The following is a 17506-nucleotide window of genomic DNA, read 5'->3' on the forward strand; positions in this document are numbered from 1 at the left end:
TTTGTATAAAAAGGTGCCCGCAGCTGCTTACGGTAAGCACTAAATGCACTAATTAGATAGGAAAAACAAACAGGCTTTTCAAAGTGCGTCCGTTAAGGGAGGTGGCCGCTGTAAATAAAATATGGGGTTTTCATGAATAAAAATAATCACAGAAGAAAGTGCTTACGAATATGACCTTGTGAAACGGTAATTTGAAAATGCAAATAAGGCATGCCTGCTACTAATCTACAAATTTAAATATGCAAAATCTAAAGAATATCTCAATTTTAGTTACCATAGTAACTGTTGCTATGCATAACTAAGGGAAATTAAATAATTATCAGATAATTATTAATTAATAATTAATACTGAATCCAACCATCACAGTAAAAAAAAATAGAATTTAAAACCAATATTTAATAATAAAGTGTGATATTTTACATGCTGACCTTAAATGAAATGAAATTTCAAATCAGGGCTTCAATATTTGTTATGTAGCATTAACATACCTGAGTATATCATTGACTTTTGATTGGTTCTATTTTGGGGAGGGGAAAGTGGTGGATCCAGGACTTTTAAATAGTTAGGGGGTTGAAGGCGAGGGTCTAAAAACTTAACTTTATGTCCTATCTTTTGCATTGCAATTTTTAACTTGGGGTGGGTGGCGGCTTGGAGAAAGGGGGAGGGGGTGGAATGGAGGAGTTTGAATCCGTCTATTCATTGGAGCGATACTAGCGGCAGTGTGGGTGGTGCTTGAAATGCATGCATTTGACACTCTATAGTGGATGATCGACCAAAGTGTTGCAGTTTATCTTTTTGTGGTTATAGTCGTGGTGGGGGGGGGGGGGGGTGGTAGTCGAAAGTGGTGGTAGATGGGCATGTGGGATCTGCTTAGGTTAGCAAATAAAAGAAGTAAACAAATGAAAGAGGAGCTTCAAAATAAGAGAGGAGTAATCTGTTGCAAAGATTAAAATTCACAACGATCTGATAATTTATTCAAATTTCCAGAGGATATAACCTATAAAATGACATTAAAACTGGGAATTACAGAATCTATAATTAAAAATTAATTTTTTTTCTCTCAACACAACTAGAACTATATAAAACATTAAGAATTTTTCTGACCAATGAGTTTCAAATCAAATAATCAAAGAAAATAAAATGTTTTTACTAATATACCATGTTTTTTTTTTTATAAAAATGCCTATGTTTCTCGCAACACTGCTTGTAGATTTTAAATTTACCCCAGTATTTTATTTTAGAAATCAATTATTAAACATTAGAACTACCTATTTGTAATAAATCAGCTAAAAAAATACACCACTTTGGGCGTTATGGTGAAGTAAAGTTTAGTTGCATTGAACAATTTAAAAAAAGTGAAAAACACCCCTTTTTAAATAAATGGTATCTCCCAAAGTATGAAATAAAAAATAATAAAAAAATTTGAAACAGGTACACAATGCATTGTTATTATGCATACACTAATTATTTTTTATAATTAAATGAACAAAACAAAAATATCGTTCATCAAAGTAGTACCAATATCCATTTTAAAAAACCTTAAAAAAGGACAAAATTTGACAAAAACACAAATTTGGCCGTTGCCATGGAAATATAAGTGTGAAAAAAAAAATACTTCATATTTGATTTCTCTCAACACATATATAGCCATGTGCAAAATTTGAAAGAAATCCATTTTTTTGAGTCTGCCACTCTTTTTGATATTTCTTTGATTCTTACAGACAATGGCTCTTAATAAGGTTTCATTTACCTCTGATTCCATTGAATGCATACTGTGTATTATTTTCATCTGAGCTACCTCCTTCAAGGCCTGGCCGTCCTTCATTGCTACTGTCCTCACTTTCACCCACACATTCTCTTTCTGCAGGTTCTATGTAGTTATTACGCTCTTCTAATTCCTGTCAAAGAAAACAGAATGATTTTATATTTATTTTCAATACACAACCAGAACAGAAAGTACATATTTATTTATCATTTTTCTATGACACTGTTAGTGGTGCAACCAAAATAAAACAAATGAGGAAAACAATGAAGGGTGGGAAATGAACCTACAGTATGCTTAAACGTTTTTGTTGAATATGCCATTTTAATGTCACATAATATTTATTTCCTTTTATCAAAAATTGGATCTAGAAAAAAATTTTTATCTGAAAAAACACAAATTGACTAAAAGTCAATGGGTTTTTGGTTGAATTTTTATTTTGTCTTTTTATAAGTTTTTTGTTAGTTTTTCTTTTATCTGTTTTTGTATGTCTCGGAACAAACCTAATTTCTATGTATATTTTATATGCAAATGACAATAAATGGAAGTAATTTTTCACTGATGAATAAATAAATACATCTTTAGAGCTCTGTCTACACTATAAAACTAGCTTGACAAAAAAAGTGTGATGCGACTAATTGATAAGGTAATATTACCAAATACGGTAGTGCTATGACATCATCATGTCCATATATGGGCACATCACATTTTTTGTCACATAAAGTTTGATAGTGTGGAAAGAGTTAAGAAGTGTTGTTTTCATTCTCTACAACCTAAATCTTTATCAACATTATTCAACTGACCTTTCTAACAGCATCTAATTCATCTTCTGTGTCTATTTCGCTACTGTCTAAAGATTCACTACCAATTGCACGCCCTCGAACACCTATATATTTACACACAAAAACAAAAAGTAAAATGATATACATAAAACTATATAAAATCAGTATTACAATTATACCATCAGATAATAAGATGATGAGTAAGTGATGATTGGTTTGAGTCCCACCCGAGAATTACTTGTGAATTGTATTCTTAATGTGGTTAGTATAAAGTAAAAATTACGTCAGAGTAGTGCAAAACATCTGACCAATGATGAGTGAGATAAAACATGTGCACACCTTGAGACAATCTTTCAGGAATTCCTGATTTGCGAACACTGTGATTAGTTTTAGTAAATTTCTTTTGCCTAGTTAGGGCAGCATCCTGCCAGCTTCCTTCGCTTCCCTCCGACGGTCTCCTTGCGCCAAGTGGTGGGCTCTTCTGCGAAGGCTTAAATGGAAGACTTGATCCCAGGCTAGAACCTGTTAAATTAAACTCGCTTCCAGTATTTTGAAGCGACACTGAATTTGTTGTCTGGTTTGGAAGATTAACATCTTTACTGTTTTGTTCTTGCCCCTGTGAGGGCAGCCTTGGTGGGAATATCTCTTCACCATCACCACTGCCAGGTCGTGGAATATTTGCCATAGGACTGTGTTCAAAGAACATGGAGTCAAGCTTCTCTAGTGGGAATTTTCTTGCACTACCTATCAATAGAAAATTTTGAAAATTAAATAAAAGAGTGGAAAAGTATACCTGGTATTTTTCAGAAATCATTTGCAAAATGTACAGTAATACGATAACAAAAACTGAAAGGTGCTAAAAGTAATTTTCAATTCTGAAAAACTGGGTTGACAGAAAATTAATATATTCATTTTCTAACTACCATAAACTTTTTTTTTTTGCACAAGTCACATCTTTAATTACACTCAATAAAAATACATAATGTTTAGCATTCTCTAGTACTGTATCTAAATTCTCATCTGCATCTAATAAGGCCTTACTACTTAAAACCTAACCTTTCATGATACAGGCACCACATGTGATATACATGAAATGCTGTATTCAGAATTTTCATATGATACTGGATAAATATTGTCTTATGTAGAAATACATGTAAATAATTGTTAAAATATCGTTTACCTGAATACTTATGTTGCATTGAATTATTTTGAATATCTTTGGTTTGTGAATGATCAGATTCTCGTTTTGCTCCCACAATGCTAAAATGTGATCGGTTATTATTAACTTGCTTACTATCAAAATCAACATCTCTACTCTGTAACAAGTCAGGCGGTCGTGATTTATTCGACTTAATCATGCAATCGACACAATCTCCAGCAACATCATTGGGACTATGGTGTTCTTTACAATTGCCAATTGTGTTATTGTCAATGCTATGTCCTACTGTATCAAAGAATTCAAATTTATCAAAGTGCTGTGGGTCACCTTCATTGCTGAAGGCAGATAGTGGGGTGTCTGGAGTGAGGGTTGTATCTAGTTCAGGCCTTTCTTTGAGGTCACCATGACTGCTTTTGATTGGACTGCCAATTTGAAGAAGGCTACCAGAGAGATCTAAAATATAAGAAAAAAAAATGATGATGGTAGGAGTGAGACTACCAAAACATGCAAAGTATGGGCTACCAATAAATGTCAGCTAAAAAGTACCTTATTTTTATTCAAACATATTTAAAAAATGGCAAAAGTATTCCTACTTTCTAGGAGTTTTATCCAATAATCTATATTGTTTTGACAACTCTTATAACATGACCACAGTGCTTATTTTGCCATTTTCCCTTAACTGGTAGTTGATTTGTAATTTTTGTAAAGACTGTATATTTTTTTTTTAATATGGAAAAGGTACAGTACTATTTTACTGTTAGCAAATCTACTTACTACTGTTTAGTCATTCAGAATTGATTTTAGTCGGTAAGTATACAGACTTAAAGTTCTGCCTTTATTTAATTTTAGTAATATATATATCAGTAAATATTAATAATGAAATTAGAAAATATATCTCACCATGCATAGAATCTATTGACAGTATACCTAGAGAAGATCCTGTATTATTCAAGCCTATACTCTCTCGGCCAAGACTACCTCGACCCAGGTCAGTTTGTATGCTTAACGATAAGTTTGATGATGGCATTTTCTCTAGCATATCAGAAAGGTTATGAGTCTTTAAGAAATTGTCAATATCACTAGAGCTATTTGAATCAAGGCTGTCAAGTAAACCTTTGGTTTTCAATTTTTTCTTGCTTTGTTCGATGCTATCGGTGCTTGGATTATCCTGGTAGAATTGTGATGGATTGTGGTTATATTGTTTTGGATTTGACGATAGCTGTTGTTGACCATAAAATGATCCTCTTGCATCATCATCTAAATATCTGTAGAAAAATAAGGAGAAATGAAATCAATTTATAAACATTTGAAATAAAAAATGTTGGTGCTAACAATTAACATCAAAAGCCTACAAGTGCCTTTTTATTTAACATACAGTTAAGCTCCTGGGCTAATTTAATTAACAATTTTTAAATTATTTTATTGTAAAATAAAAATTTAATATAACATTAACAATTAAAACATAAATTATTGAGACATACTCACTCCTGATATTTATGAGTTTTCATTACAGTTGACGCTGCCATGGGGGCGCCAGGCGATGAGTCCATAGACATGTCGACGGGGGTCTTGCGAGAACTTGGTCCTCCTATAAGAGACTCATCTAAATACATCTGAGACGCTGTTGGCCGTGCCATTTTAACCAAAGTAATTTATCCTTGAACACAATATATTATATATACAATGAACTGTCTTACTTTACTGTAGGCCTATACTAGGCCTATACTAGGATAGTGTAGAGAGTCAATCATGAATACGCTTATTTATTGGATTTATTTTCTACTATAAACTAGAAAGCCACTACGAGAGTGCATACCTCCGCCTACTGTAAAATTCTCCTACATAAGATTTCTCCGGTAAAAAAAAAAATATATATATATTTGTGTGTGTCTTAATGCTGTTTGTGATTTAGGCTAATTTCACTACAAGCATATGTATGCGAGTTTGGTGTAATGGTTATGTAACAAGCCTTTCAATTAACAATAGCTTCAGTTGACTAACAATAGAATAGCAACGCGAAAATCAAACGAGTGAATTTGAAAAGAAATAGGTTTTTGAAACTACTCGCATCAAAAAACGTGCACATTAAATCAAATTATGTTATAAAATTACAAATCACAAATTATAACTCTTGGCTCTTGTTAAAAAATGAAGTTTTTTGGACAAGTAGCTCTCGAGAAAATGCAATTTCAGTTTACTTGTTACTTTAAGACTGCTCGCCGGCTTTTGAAAAATTCTGTCCTATCTTTTAACACTAGCAGGTCTAAAAAAGTATACTTTTTACGCATCAGGACTATATACATGAAAAGTAATTTTAATCGTTAATTATTAGAACAAGATCAGTATCAATTTAACAGTGAAGTACTTTCGATTAACAACAAACAAAATATTCAAAATATATTCAGGAACCATGGCGGTACGGTAACTTTATATTTTCTAGGCCCCCAACAAAGTATGATCGCGACGAACAACGCACTTCATCGCGTGACAAGAAAGCGCTAGGCCCCCTAAACATTCCATCGCGTGGTGAATTTCCGCATCTGCCATTGTCGCTATGGCGTGACGTAGTTCAAGTCGAACTTGCGCGAAGAAAATAATGTAATTTGTATACGGTTGTAAATAAAGATTATTTTCATTATTATAACTTATACCAATGTATACTTAATTAAGCTAATATAAAAATAGATATTTCATTTTTCAATATCTGGCCAATATAACAACTCAATGACTGTTACGTTTTTCATAAACATCGTTTAAAAACCATTTAGTCGACCATTTAGCCTGCCCCCTCCAGGACTAAAAAAATCGATCAAAATTCGTCTCGATTTAGTCGAGGTTGGCCTGAATTAGTCGGCGATTTAGTAGAAGTTCGGTTTATGAATTAAAATGACGTCATTTTTAAAGTTTTAGCTTGAACTACGACTAAAGTCCGGTTTAAGAATACGGGCGTGTGTGTTCAACTAACAATAGCTTCACTCGACTAACAATAGAACAGCAACGCGACAAACAGATGGGTGAATTTGAAAAGAATTAGGTTTTTTAAACTATTCGCATCAAAAAACCTGTATATTAAATCAACTTATGTTTTAAAATTACAAATCACAAATTATAACTCTTGCCTCTTGTACAAAAATGAAGTTTTTTGGAAGAGTAGTTCTCGAGAAAATGCAATTTTAGTTTACTTATTAATTTAAGACTGCTCACCGGCTTTTGGTAATTCTGTCCTATCTTTTAACACTAGCAGGTCTGAAAATAATTTTTAAAAGTGGTCCAGAATTGGGACCGTGGTTCAGATTTTAACAAAAATTGGGCAGTGTCGTCCTTGCACCAGGTGACATGTATGGTAGTAATTTGGAGTCATTCGAATCAAAACTGTGAGCGCTAGAGTGATGACAAACAAACACAAAAACCAAACAGATCAACATACTTGGCCAATTTTCAATTTGGCCAAGTAACAAACAAACACATGCTACCGATTACATATACCTCCTTGGCGGAGGTAAATTAGGCCTAGCTAGTCTAGCCTAGCCTAGTACTGTAAAATAAAATATTTAATTTGCATGCCATGCATGTCGTGTCCTAGCCTAGCTTATGTCCTCTATGACCTATTCAGTTTGATTGATAATGATTGCAATATATAACATTATATGAAAGGAAGATGCACTATTTATCTAGGCATAGGCCTAGGCCACTGTCAGTGAGTGACAGTGTCATTCATACACAGCGCGTAGGTAGGAAGAGATTAGGTTTCCCCTGTCGCAGTTGGAGTAAGAAGAGGTGAGGTAAACAACAATATGGGCCTAACTTTACAAGCCTTAAATTACTTACTAAACATTCAATTTAACTAGATATGCCCCTTAATTACCTAAATAATATTATTTATCATTTATGTGTATAAAATCAAACTTAAATCAAAAACTAAACATTGTTTTTAATGAATAAATATATTTCATTTGCTCACTATTTTCTATTTTGCGCTTTGACATTCCGCCATTCTTTGATTATAAAACGCCCTCTACAGACTTTACTACCGACCAATCAAAACTTCACGTCTTAATTTTTTCCCCCGCATAAAAAAAATGTATTCATTCATTAGTCCAGTTCCCTATGTATTTTCGTGTGCAAATCATGGGGAAAGAGTAAACATTGCGTTTTATAATTATTTGAAGCATGCTGGTTTATAAAAACCTATGTTGTCAAATTTCTAAATTCATCTTTTAACCTCTGAACTCAATTTGAATATTTTGACCCATTGAAAAGAAAATGGTCATATCTTTGCAACGTTTAGATTAAATGAAATAATTTTCAAATTATTGGAAAGATGCATAATAATATTCGTTCTAATCGAAAAGTTAGTCCAAAAATGGCCGGAAGTAGGATTTTTGGCATATGCAAATTTATAACGTAACGATTAGAATGACGTAATATGAAGCGCGTATAAGACTATACTATTGTCACCTTTGATTACTCCGTGTAGATTTGTGGCATAACAGGTAGTGCTCTAGTAACTATCGTTTGGATTCTCTCAGCTCTACTAGCTAGGGTTCGAATCTCTACGGATTTCTTTTTTTAAAAATAAATATAAAATGTTCTTCTTTTATTTTGAAAAAGATATTTAGGGAGTCAAGTTAATTTAGGATATGCAGGGGCTGGTCCTGCAGACTTATATTCTTTCCATATTTCGAAGTTCAATTTCCGGCGGGGGCACATGATGGCAACTCTATTTTTCTAACAACCATGGTGGGCTGGTCCTGTAGACTTATAATTTCGTTTCATATTGTTTTTATTTAACCATGTTTCATGGGGGTAGCCCATTCAGCAAAGCTGGTCATTGGCGCCCTCGACAATACAATACAAACAGTAAAAATACATTATCATAAACAAATTAATTATAAAAAAAAAATACTATAAATATAAACAATTGTGATAAAATTCAAAACTCAAAAATTAAATTCAATATAAATTATACACAAAGTGACGAGTTCAAATCTAGTTTTTTGTGGAGTTATGGGAAAATAGGAATTTAAACGTGCGTTTTTAAAAAATAATTTAATATCATGGATCTAATACCAAATCCGCATGATCTAGCAATTCAATCCGCATGATCTAGGTCTACGTTTTACCCATGATATTAGAATTGATTTGTAAATTTTAGACTAGAGCTTACTTAATTATTGTATGATAATTATCAAAATACACAATTAACAAATCAAACCTAACACAGAGAAGAATGATTGGAAGTACATTGTATCTTGGGCCCACATAGTAAAACAATTCATGCGTGACGCGTTGCTTAGTGACTGTACACTTCCGTATTTGTCATTGATTATATCAATAAAGTCACCAGTTTATACCTAACAAAATGGCGCTCGGTTTATCTCATAAAAACAACTTAAATACATGGTTATCGTGGCTTATGTCCATCAGTCATTTGGTGGTGTTATTTGCAACGTTTACAGAAGGAATTGACGTTGGTAAGAGACTTGAATTGTTCGTACTTAATGCTTTATTACCTTGATACTTAACAGCTACAATAATTACAGTAATCACAGCTAGTGCTAACAGTTATATATCCCTAGCTGCATTAATTAAATAAACTAGATGGCACGCTCGCTTCGCTCGCGTACCATCTAGGTCGTGCCCACAGATGGTTCTCGAATACACAGTATTTTCCAGCGAGAAAAAAATGGAGATTTCAAATGTACGTACTGCAGGACTATAATACATTGTCGTTTACAGAAACGAATAAATATACACGATGATTTATGAAGTCAGCTAAAATTAGCACCCTGGGAATTACTTCCGAGAGAGAAACAAAATGAGTCAATTTTTTTTTATTTGGATTCATTTAAACAAACCCAATTTGTGTTTTGTATGTAACATTAAGTGTTGAGGGATGGGGAAGAAGATAGGTACAAAGAGGAAACATTTTAAAATATATTCTTATCCACTCAGTAACGAAATATTGTTTTTAATGTTTTATAGGCCTATAAATAATATACCACTAAATACAGTAAAACATTTACGATTTAATACTTTGTTAAAACTCTCACTGTCATAGTCGATTGAAATAGTAAAGTACATGTAACGATACACCACTACGTACGTTTATATATTTTTTAATTATTAATTAATACAAACGTTGAGAAGCAACTGTCAGTAATAACGTTTATTTATTTGTATATTATATGTTTATAATCTAACAGTAGGGCCTACCCACACTCACAGTAATAAAGTTTATTTGTATATTTGTTTATATTATATCTAGCAGTACCAACACTCACAGTAAGAAATTTGCGATTCAAATTGCGATCAAAAGTGGTTAATACCTTAACAGTATTGTACAGCATTGCAATACTATTTATGTTTATTCTCCAAGGGGGCCCATAAATCTAAATCTATACCTCTATGGTTAAACCAAATAATTTGGAATGTTCCATTCATCACAACTCAATAAATTTGTAAAAACGTATATTACATGTATCAAAATAGCATTTTTTAAAGAAAATCGGCCTGTCTTCAACATTATGATGCTGTACTCGAGCAGTTCAACCGGTTTTCATCTATTAAAAACAATTATCGTAGGAGGAGATAGGAAAATGCGAAGCGTCCTCGTATTATTGTGTGCGGGTATTTTTCAAGTTGGACATCCATTAGACAGTGTATACCACGATCGGAAAACACCCCTATTTGGGGAAAATCGTTGAACCTAAATTCGTTTTAATCGTCAATAACTAATTATCTAACTCAATTTAATTAGTAAACAGGGTTACATCAGGTGGTTAAAATCAGTACCGAAAGTACGAACCAACTTTATATACCATCGAGTAAACATTCTAGAAGTAATGCGCGATTTACCGAATTTTGCCCTTACGTAAATTTATATATAGATACGGCCTAAGGCTACATATCCCGTCGAAGTTTGTAATTTAATATTGTGGTATCTCAACGTTGTGAATATAAGCAAACTGCCTTGATAGGCTACGATCGTTACCGTTTATTTTAATCACTCTAAATTGTTGTTCCACTCCACCCCGAATTCAACAGTACACGTCGTCAATGTCATTCCAATCATATAATAATTATATGATTGTAAATATAACCATTCCTAATCTCACAATGACAATTAACGTACATACATAGTTCAGACAATGTTAGAGATGCACTACTGTTTATTCGTTTATTCAATAATAAATATTCCACACATATATTAAAAATACATAAAAATTATATTAACGCGTTTGATAGTAATTAATAAAAACATAGTATGTGTGGAAGGAAACCTAATATAAGTTTACGCCTAGACTCTCAGAAATAAGTGAAGTACTGTACAGTAACAAAGAAGTTGGGAAGAAAAAGATACAATATACGATATAGGCCTATTATAACAAGGCCATATGCATGGCTGCTGCAGTCGCGTGCTCAAGTTAGTGTTTACCGATCAACCGACCAACCGACCGACACTGTAGAGTCGCGCTGCACGCAACTAAAAAAGGAAGGGCAATAGAAAAAGCGAGAACACCGGAAAGTCGAGATACTCAGGTCTTATATAAGCAACAGACCGGTTATATATGACAAAAGTAAATAATGTTACTATATAATTATTATATTTACTTTTAGACTACCTAACCACAAACTGTAACAACACAATAACAGCACAGAAAGGCGGTATAATTGAACCCGAATCCCGCCTCTTTTATTCGAATAACGTCGACTGCATATCTAGTCTGAAAGCCCCAGAAGGTAGTCAACTTCTGCTCCAATTTTACCGCTTTAGTTTAGAAGACTATGTAAATAACCAGTGTGCTGATAAGTTAGTTGTTTACGACGGTCTTGCTCCTAACAGTAGCAGACGGTTGACAGAAGAATTATGTGGTCGAATTCGTCCGGAAAACGTTGAATCGACGGGTGAGTCCGTTACTATTGAGTTCGTATCGGACGAGGATGGCCAATCGACTGGATTCGGGATCTTCTATACTATATTTAGAGACGGTAAGTTTTTTTTTATACTAGAGGTGAAATCGTTACAACTCCTCATCAATATATCACTTTGCAATTATTAGGAGTATCATTGTCTCTGATGTCATTAGCGTCATATTAGTCACCATCAACCATCAACTTTCCCTTATATCACCATCTCACTGTTTTTTCTCTCACACAGCTCCATGTAGCGAAGATGAATTTGAATGCGACAACGGTAAATGTATCGCAGCATCTTTAAAGTGCGATACGTATGATATGTGTGGAGATAACAGTGACGAAGCGAACTGTGGTAAGAATAATATTTCTGTAGTTGCTTGAGCTTGATTACGGGGCGCCGTTCGGGACTCATTTTCTCGACAAAATACAATCCCGAACAGCGCCCCGTACTACTTGAAATGTCATTCTTTTATTTGACTGAAGTGAATTACAAGTTAGATACAAGTCATGACGCTTCGGTATACCGTAAATCTTCTAATTGTAACCCTGGGTTATTATTCTTTGATAGTTTTTAAGGTGGGTTAATATTAGAAGGGGGGTTACTTTTAGAGTAGTGGGTTACTATTAGTAATCTTAAATTAGGCACCCTCAACTTTTCCGGTCAGCAACTCATAGCAAAATAATAAATACGGCTGCATCATAAGTTTTTATAACTCTAATAGTAACTCCTATGGGTATGGGTTACTATTAGAGCAGTGGGTTACTATTAGAAGATTTACGGTAGGTCCCTCTCTTTCCGAATGCACCGAGTTCCCCTTTACTAGTGTACACGCGCCGTAATAAGTGTACACTGCTGGACCTCCATTTTAAGTCTCCGAGCAGACTAGGACATCCAGAGAAAGTCGAGTCGAGTTTGCAATGCCCCATGACCGCTCGGTCACTAGACTCAAAATTCATTCATAATACAACCCTAGTTAATGAGATATTTAAACCAAACTCCCTAAAGTAACCTATAACAATAAAATAATATAGAAAAGTGGGCTAACAAGACAATATGAGTCAAGGTAAGAGAAGTGTATGTTTAAGATTGTGACACGTTTCAACTTTGTCAATAAACGGGTTTTTCTTTATTGAATTGTCAATGTTCTGAAAACGAGACAAAGCACAGCATGTTGATAAAGTAAAACGATTCTCATGAAATGTAGAAACAATCAACAGTGGTTATCTATCCTAAGAAATGTATAAAAACAAATATAAAGTTTAAAGTTATGAATGTATACTTTGACGACGTGACGATGTTTTATTGACACTTTTTTTCGTTTCTATTGTCTACTGTACACGCTACTGCGACGCGTTTCAACTTTTGTAAACACAATGTTTGTTTAGGCTTCCTTGGTTTAAACATTTGTATGTTGCTTTTTGTTTCAGATGAACCAGCTGTGGATGACCGTGGATTGAGTACCGCGGTAATATTTGCTATTCTCGTTGGTAGTATTTGCTTCGTCATCGCCGTTATCTATATTGTGTATACGGTTAAAGAAAAGCAACGTCAGAAGAAACTCACAGAACAAATTTTAAAAGAAAGTGTCCTGAAACCATCCGACAACAATTATTGTGACAAAGATTTCTGGGGATCTTCTTGAACAAGGAAAATGTTGATGAATTTTGGTGACTCAAATACCCAGAATGGCTCGAAAGATGTATGTGCAAAACGTGTGGCGGAGGTGTTGGATGTTAACTACTGATCGTTAATTAAAATGAAGATGAAACACAATACTTATTCTGTGTCTCCGCACTGGTCGTCTCCGACATATACACATAATATTGTACAAATATGTAAATATGTATCATAATATTGTATATTTAAAACAAATAAAGATTTCGAATACATTTTAATATAATGCTTTTATTTTTTTTCAAATACTAGATGGAATACGACTGCAAACTACTCGAATAAACTTTTATTGCAATAAAAACAACCGGAAAATTATAAATCGTTTGACTCATTTGACCGTCTTATTTAATAATATACGATGGCTTAACACCGGGAAAATATAATTTTTACTTGGTAAAGATCGCCATAATCATAATTGATTAAGTCTGAATATTAAATTAAAGATATAATTGGTAACTAGAATGAAAGTAACGTTATTTCCTTATCAGGGATTTATATATTTTTTGTATCTGTCTACTTAAAGACAACTCAGACAGCGTCGTACGACGAGACCCGAAGAGTCGTCTCGCCGGGAGAAAGTTCTCCCGACGACCTAAATACTGCGCCCGACGCTATCTCAAGACGAATCGTCTCGTCGGAATTCAACTCAGACAGCACCGACGAGTCAAACTTTTTGTCAGACGCTCTCCGAGTTGGCCTTTAGGGTTGTATTAATTTTATGTAGAATAGTACCTGTATGTCTACGTTTTGCAAATAGACATCTAGACGAATTGACTGTTGTGCCAGTTTATCGATATAATCATTATTTACATTGGTAGTCATAAATATTAACAATTTCTTATTATATTAAATGTATTCACCGTTTTACCAGACAAACTATATACAGAGTCAATAACCTGATGATGGCTCAAAGCAATTCTGTACGCATCACGAACAAAATACCATTTTAGTCTTATTATTTTATAATTTTATTGAAAAAAATACTTATATAGCAACGTTACAACTTGTGGCCAATTGCCAAATTGCGTGTAACATTCTTAGAGACCACTATAAATAAATGTCTTGACTGCTCTTCATCTGCTTTCTCTCGCATGGCCACCGTCTCCATTAAAGAAGTCATAATAATCTTCTCCACCACCTCCTCCATAACCTTCATCGTCGTGATCACCGCCATGGCCTTTCCTGTTACCTCCCTTTCCACTTCTTGGAATCAAACCTACCGCTGCCCAATCATTGTTTCCATCTCTGCGTCCTCCGCCAGATGACGTACCGTCTCCATCACGTCGCGCGTCAGAGCCCCCGCTTCGGCCTTTCCTTCTTCCCTTACAGCACCGCCTGCACGACCGCCCACATCGTCGAAGACAGCGTCTGCATTTACACCTGGTGCAACAGGTTCTGCAGCAGCCGACAAAACATTGCTTGCAGAAGTTTCGACAGCAAGCTAGGCGCCAAGGTATGTAACCTGGTCGCCAACACAACCAGTACAAGATGTATAACGCCCATAGAACACCAAGTAGAATCATCAGAATCCACCATATAGAATCGACAACTGACACGGATTCCTTACGTATCACTGGAATAAAATACACATAACTGTAACTTCTGTAATGAAAAAAAATACACTAAAGCTAGTATTTGATGAAAATGTACATACATGGGCAAAACGAAGGCGCTCCAACTCTCTGGTCTGAACCATCCCCGCAGTTGTTGAAAAAATCACATCTAACGGAACGCGGGACACACAGACCGTTGTCACATTGTAGTTCAAACACTTCATCCGTACAAGTACCTAAATAGATAATTTAAAAAGTAATATTATATTTACAATTTAATTTACGAACTCAATTCAGTGAATTAATCTGTTTTATAAACGTCGAGCGTGTAAATGTGTAATCAATTTTAATATCATATCGGTTTTCAAATGTTTAAACCCTTCCCAACATTCGGTCATTTGATGCCCTCCTGTGTATGGATGGGTGTAATATTAACCATTTGTACAAACGCTCTCTAGATCTCTCTAGTAGATTTCATAGTGTCAGATTTTGGTACCCATAATTATCACTTCTAGGCCTACCAATTTAAAAGAACCTTTACCTGACGTAAACGAGGTGTACAGAAGCGTGATGTTGACTGCAGCTCCTGGTGCAATAGAGAAACGAATGATTGCAAATTGAGTGAGCGTTTGGAACGTTGACGTATCATTGAGGCAGTATCTATCAATGATATCATCGTCAGAGATGACCTGTCCATCCCAAACAGATATGTACGTACTGCCGCACTCGTTGGTATTGGCTGGATCTGGATAGTATAAACATGAAACTGAATTTCACTCTTCGTTATACGAGTGCGTACATGACGTAATTGAGACCAATACTTTAAAGATGCTGGTGTGAACTAAATGTATAAGTAAAAGTAACAAATGATCGCAGTGATTAAAATTCATTTAACCACTGATATTGTTGAGAAAACCCCGAGTTTGAGTAACTTCGCCAGACTGCAGCTAACTAGTTTTCAGAGGTTAGAACTTAAGTTAGCCAATGAAATCATAGTCTTTGTAGTCATGTGATTCTGCAAGTGGATAAAATTACAGTAAAGCCAAATCCACACCAGCAAAACTTTAGTTTGAAAACGGAGGGTTTTCCCAAGTTTACCAGAGTGTGTACACGCACGCTCGCGTCCGTCAACTCGGTGACGCCACTGACGATACCAAGCAGTAAACTAAACTTACCTTCAATGACTAGGTCAACAAAGTTAAAAGACAGCCTTTGATCAGATCGTAATGCTTGTACTTGTACTGTGCACGTGATCCGAGATCCAGACGTGTTATTAAACACATCCTCGTCATCATGTGATCTTAAAGCATACGCATCTTTCTTACGTAATGCGTTTCCACAATTATCCATCATGTTCACTTGAGAAAATAATTAAGTCAATAGTAAGCAATTCGACAATTAATGCATTGTTAACAAAGAAAACAATTATTTATTCTAAATGATTTGAAAAAATAAGTCTATAGGTCCAAATAATAAAGATACAAGGGTTGGTTCAGGAACTATAAGTTTGACGTTAAGGAGAATTTTTGACGTTAACTAGATGTTTTTTGACGTAGGGAAAAGTTGTTAACAAACGGTACTTAGACCTAATCTTCATCCAAAGATATTACGTTTACGTGAAATTAGTTTCTTATTAATTATACAATGCTAAGTTCTGTTACTACGGAAATTGTAAATGTTACCATATGTTATATAAGATACGTGTTGAGACACCAAATGTTTGTAATAATAAGTTTAGCTTATGTAACCTCTGGTCTACATTAAAAGAGATCAGTGGAAAAAACAAATTTGTTTTGGATAACAAACTCATTGTATGGACCAATAGACTTAATCAAACATTTGTAGGCTTAGTCATACATGAATAATACTTCTTCGGGGACATATATTTTCGGACGATATTAAATAATCTAAGTGAATACATCTATGGGGAGACTATGTGTAATGTAGCGTATATATAGGCCTATACAATACTCGTCTATTAAAAAAAAGGAGGAGTGGAGAACAATATTGTATACTTACAGTAGCTTGTTATTCCAAGAACAGAACCAATGCACAGGTAAACAAGTAAAATATGTAATAAACTCGCCGCCATCTTATTTCGAAGTTCTTCCTTTAATAAGAAATTAATCACAGTACTATACTTTCATTTGCATACAACATATTCACTCATCAGAAAATGGCTACATATCACCGTTAGTTACGTTTAACAGCGGCGTAAAGGATTCTTGAGCGCGCGCTCTCGCAATGACGTTTTTTAGCAATAGGCCTAGGCTACCGTATGTGTTTCTCTTTAGCTCATATGTTCCTGAATTTACCATAAACACGGACAACAATTAGGTTACTGCAGCCATAGAAACTCAGTGACGAGTAGCCGTCACTTGTGTAAGCAGATGTATAACATTGACATTTTTGGCTTAGCCGCTTGTAACCACTTGGCAACCGTCAAGATGCAACATCTGAACATATCACACCTCCATTGTTAAACTTCAAGAGCCAATCAAATGTCTTTGTTTAATCCAATATACTTTTAAGTGCAATTTATTATACAATTCTATAGATAAACGACACCTGATATAATATTAGAGGGTTACTGTTATGAAATAGTTTATTAAACAAATATCATTCTAACCCGAAATAAAATATCGTGATCTTTTT

The 17506-nt window shown here is 34.4% G+C and overlaps 3 protein-coding genes across 7 annotated transcripts in view; 1 reads left to right on the forward strand and 2 right to left on the reverse strand.

Annotated features, from left to right (window-relative positions):
* Positions 1-7693, reverse strand: part of LOC140056508 (uncharacterized) — a 49464-nt gene extending 41771 nt beyond the window's left edge. For 3 of the 5 annotated variants that reach the window (XM_072101900.1, XM_072101902.1, XM_072101904.1), the window contains exons 1-7: positions 7665-7693; positions 5189-5360; positions 4604-4968; positions 3725-4156; positions 2884-3288; positions 2566-2648; positions 1751-1898 (exon numbers count right to left, since the gene is read on the reverse strand). In XM_072101900.1, coding sequence (XP_071958001.1) covers positions 1751-1898; positions 2566-2648; positions 2884-3288; positions 3725-4156; positions 4604-4968; positions 5189-5340 — 1585 coding nt within the window. In that variant the 5' untranslated portion in view covers positions 5341-5360; positions 7665-7693. Of the gene's footprint in view, positions 1-1750; positions 1899-2565; positions 2649-2883; positions 3289-3724; positions 4157-4603; positions 4969-5188; positions 5637-7664 lie in introns of those variants that run through there. The other 2 variants (XM_072101903.1, XM_072101901.1) reach the window with 2 other exon arrangements.
* A 1368-nt stretch (positions 7694-9061) lies between these two features.
* Positions 9062-13522, forward strand: LOC140056120 (low-density lipoprotein receptor-related protein 3-like). The gene is made up of 4 exons (XM_072101378.1): positions 9062-9177; positions 11324-11695; positions 11865-11975; positions 13052-13522. The coding sequence occupies exons 1-4, from the start codon at positions 9066-9068 to the stop codon at positions 13264-13266; spliced, it is 810 nt and encodes a 269-aa protein (XP_071957479.1). The 5' UTR covers positions 9062-9065; the 3' UTR covers positions 13267-13522.
* A 30-nt stretch (positions 13523-13552) lies between these two features.
* LOC140056118 (uncharacterized) lies at positions 13553-17307 on the reverse strand. Its single transcript, XM_072101375.1, has 5 exons — positions 16871-17307; positions 16027-16209; positions 15393-15596; positions 14953-15087; positions 13553-14871 (listed from the first exon to the last, which is right to left on the reverse strand). Exons 1-5 carry the CDS (start codon positions 16941-16943, stop codon positions 14372-14374), a joined length of 1095 nt encoding a protein of 364 aa, XP_071957476.1. The 5' UTR covers positions 16944-17307; the 3' UTR covers positions 13553-14371.
* Positions 17308-17506: the final 199 nt, after the last annotated feature.

The sequence above is a fragment of the Antedon mediterranea genome, chromosome 8, assembly GCF_964355755.1.
Source record: "Antedon mediterranea chromosome 8, ecAntMedi1.1, whole genome shotgun sequence".
Lineage (NCBI taxonomy): Eukaryota > Metazoa > Echinodermata > Crinoidea > Comatulida > Antedonidae > Antedon > Antedon mediterranea.

Excerpts from the sequence above, each read along its gene's own strand:
- LOC140056120 (XM_072101378.1), top strand. The coding sequence starts at position 9,066 with ATGGCGCTCGGTTTATCTCATAAAAACAACTTAAATACATGGTTATCG. Across the intron at positions 9,178-11,323 it reads TACAGAAGGAATTGACGTTG|ACTACCTAACCACAAACTGT; the intron begins GTAAGAGACTTG and ends ATTTACTTTTAG. Across the intron at positions 11,976-13,051 it reads CAGTGACGAAGCGAACTGTG|ATGAACCAGCTGTGGATGAC; the intron begins GTAAGAATAATA and ends TTTTTGTTTCAG.
- LOC140056118 (XM_072101375.1), bottom strand. The coding sequence starts at position 16,943 with ATGGCGGCGAGTTTATTACATATTTTACTTGTTTACCTGTGCATTGGT. Across the intron at positions 15,597-16,026 it reads TGTTGACCTAGTCATTGAAG|ATCCAGCCAATACCAACGAG; the intron begins GTAAGTTTAGTT and ends TATACTATCCAG. Across the intron at positions 14,872-14,952 it reads AGCGCCTTCGTTTTGCCCAT|TGATACGTAAGGAATCCGTG; the intron begins GTATGTACATTT and ends ATTTTATTCCAG.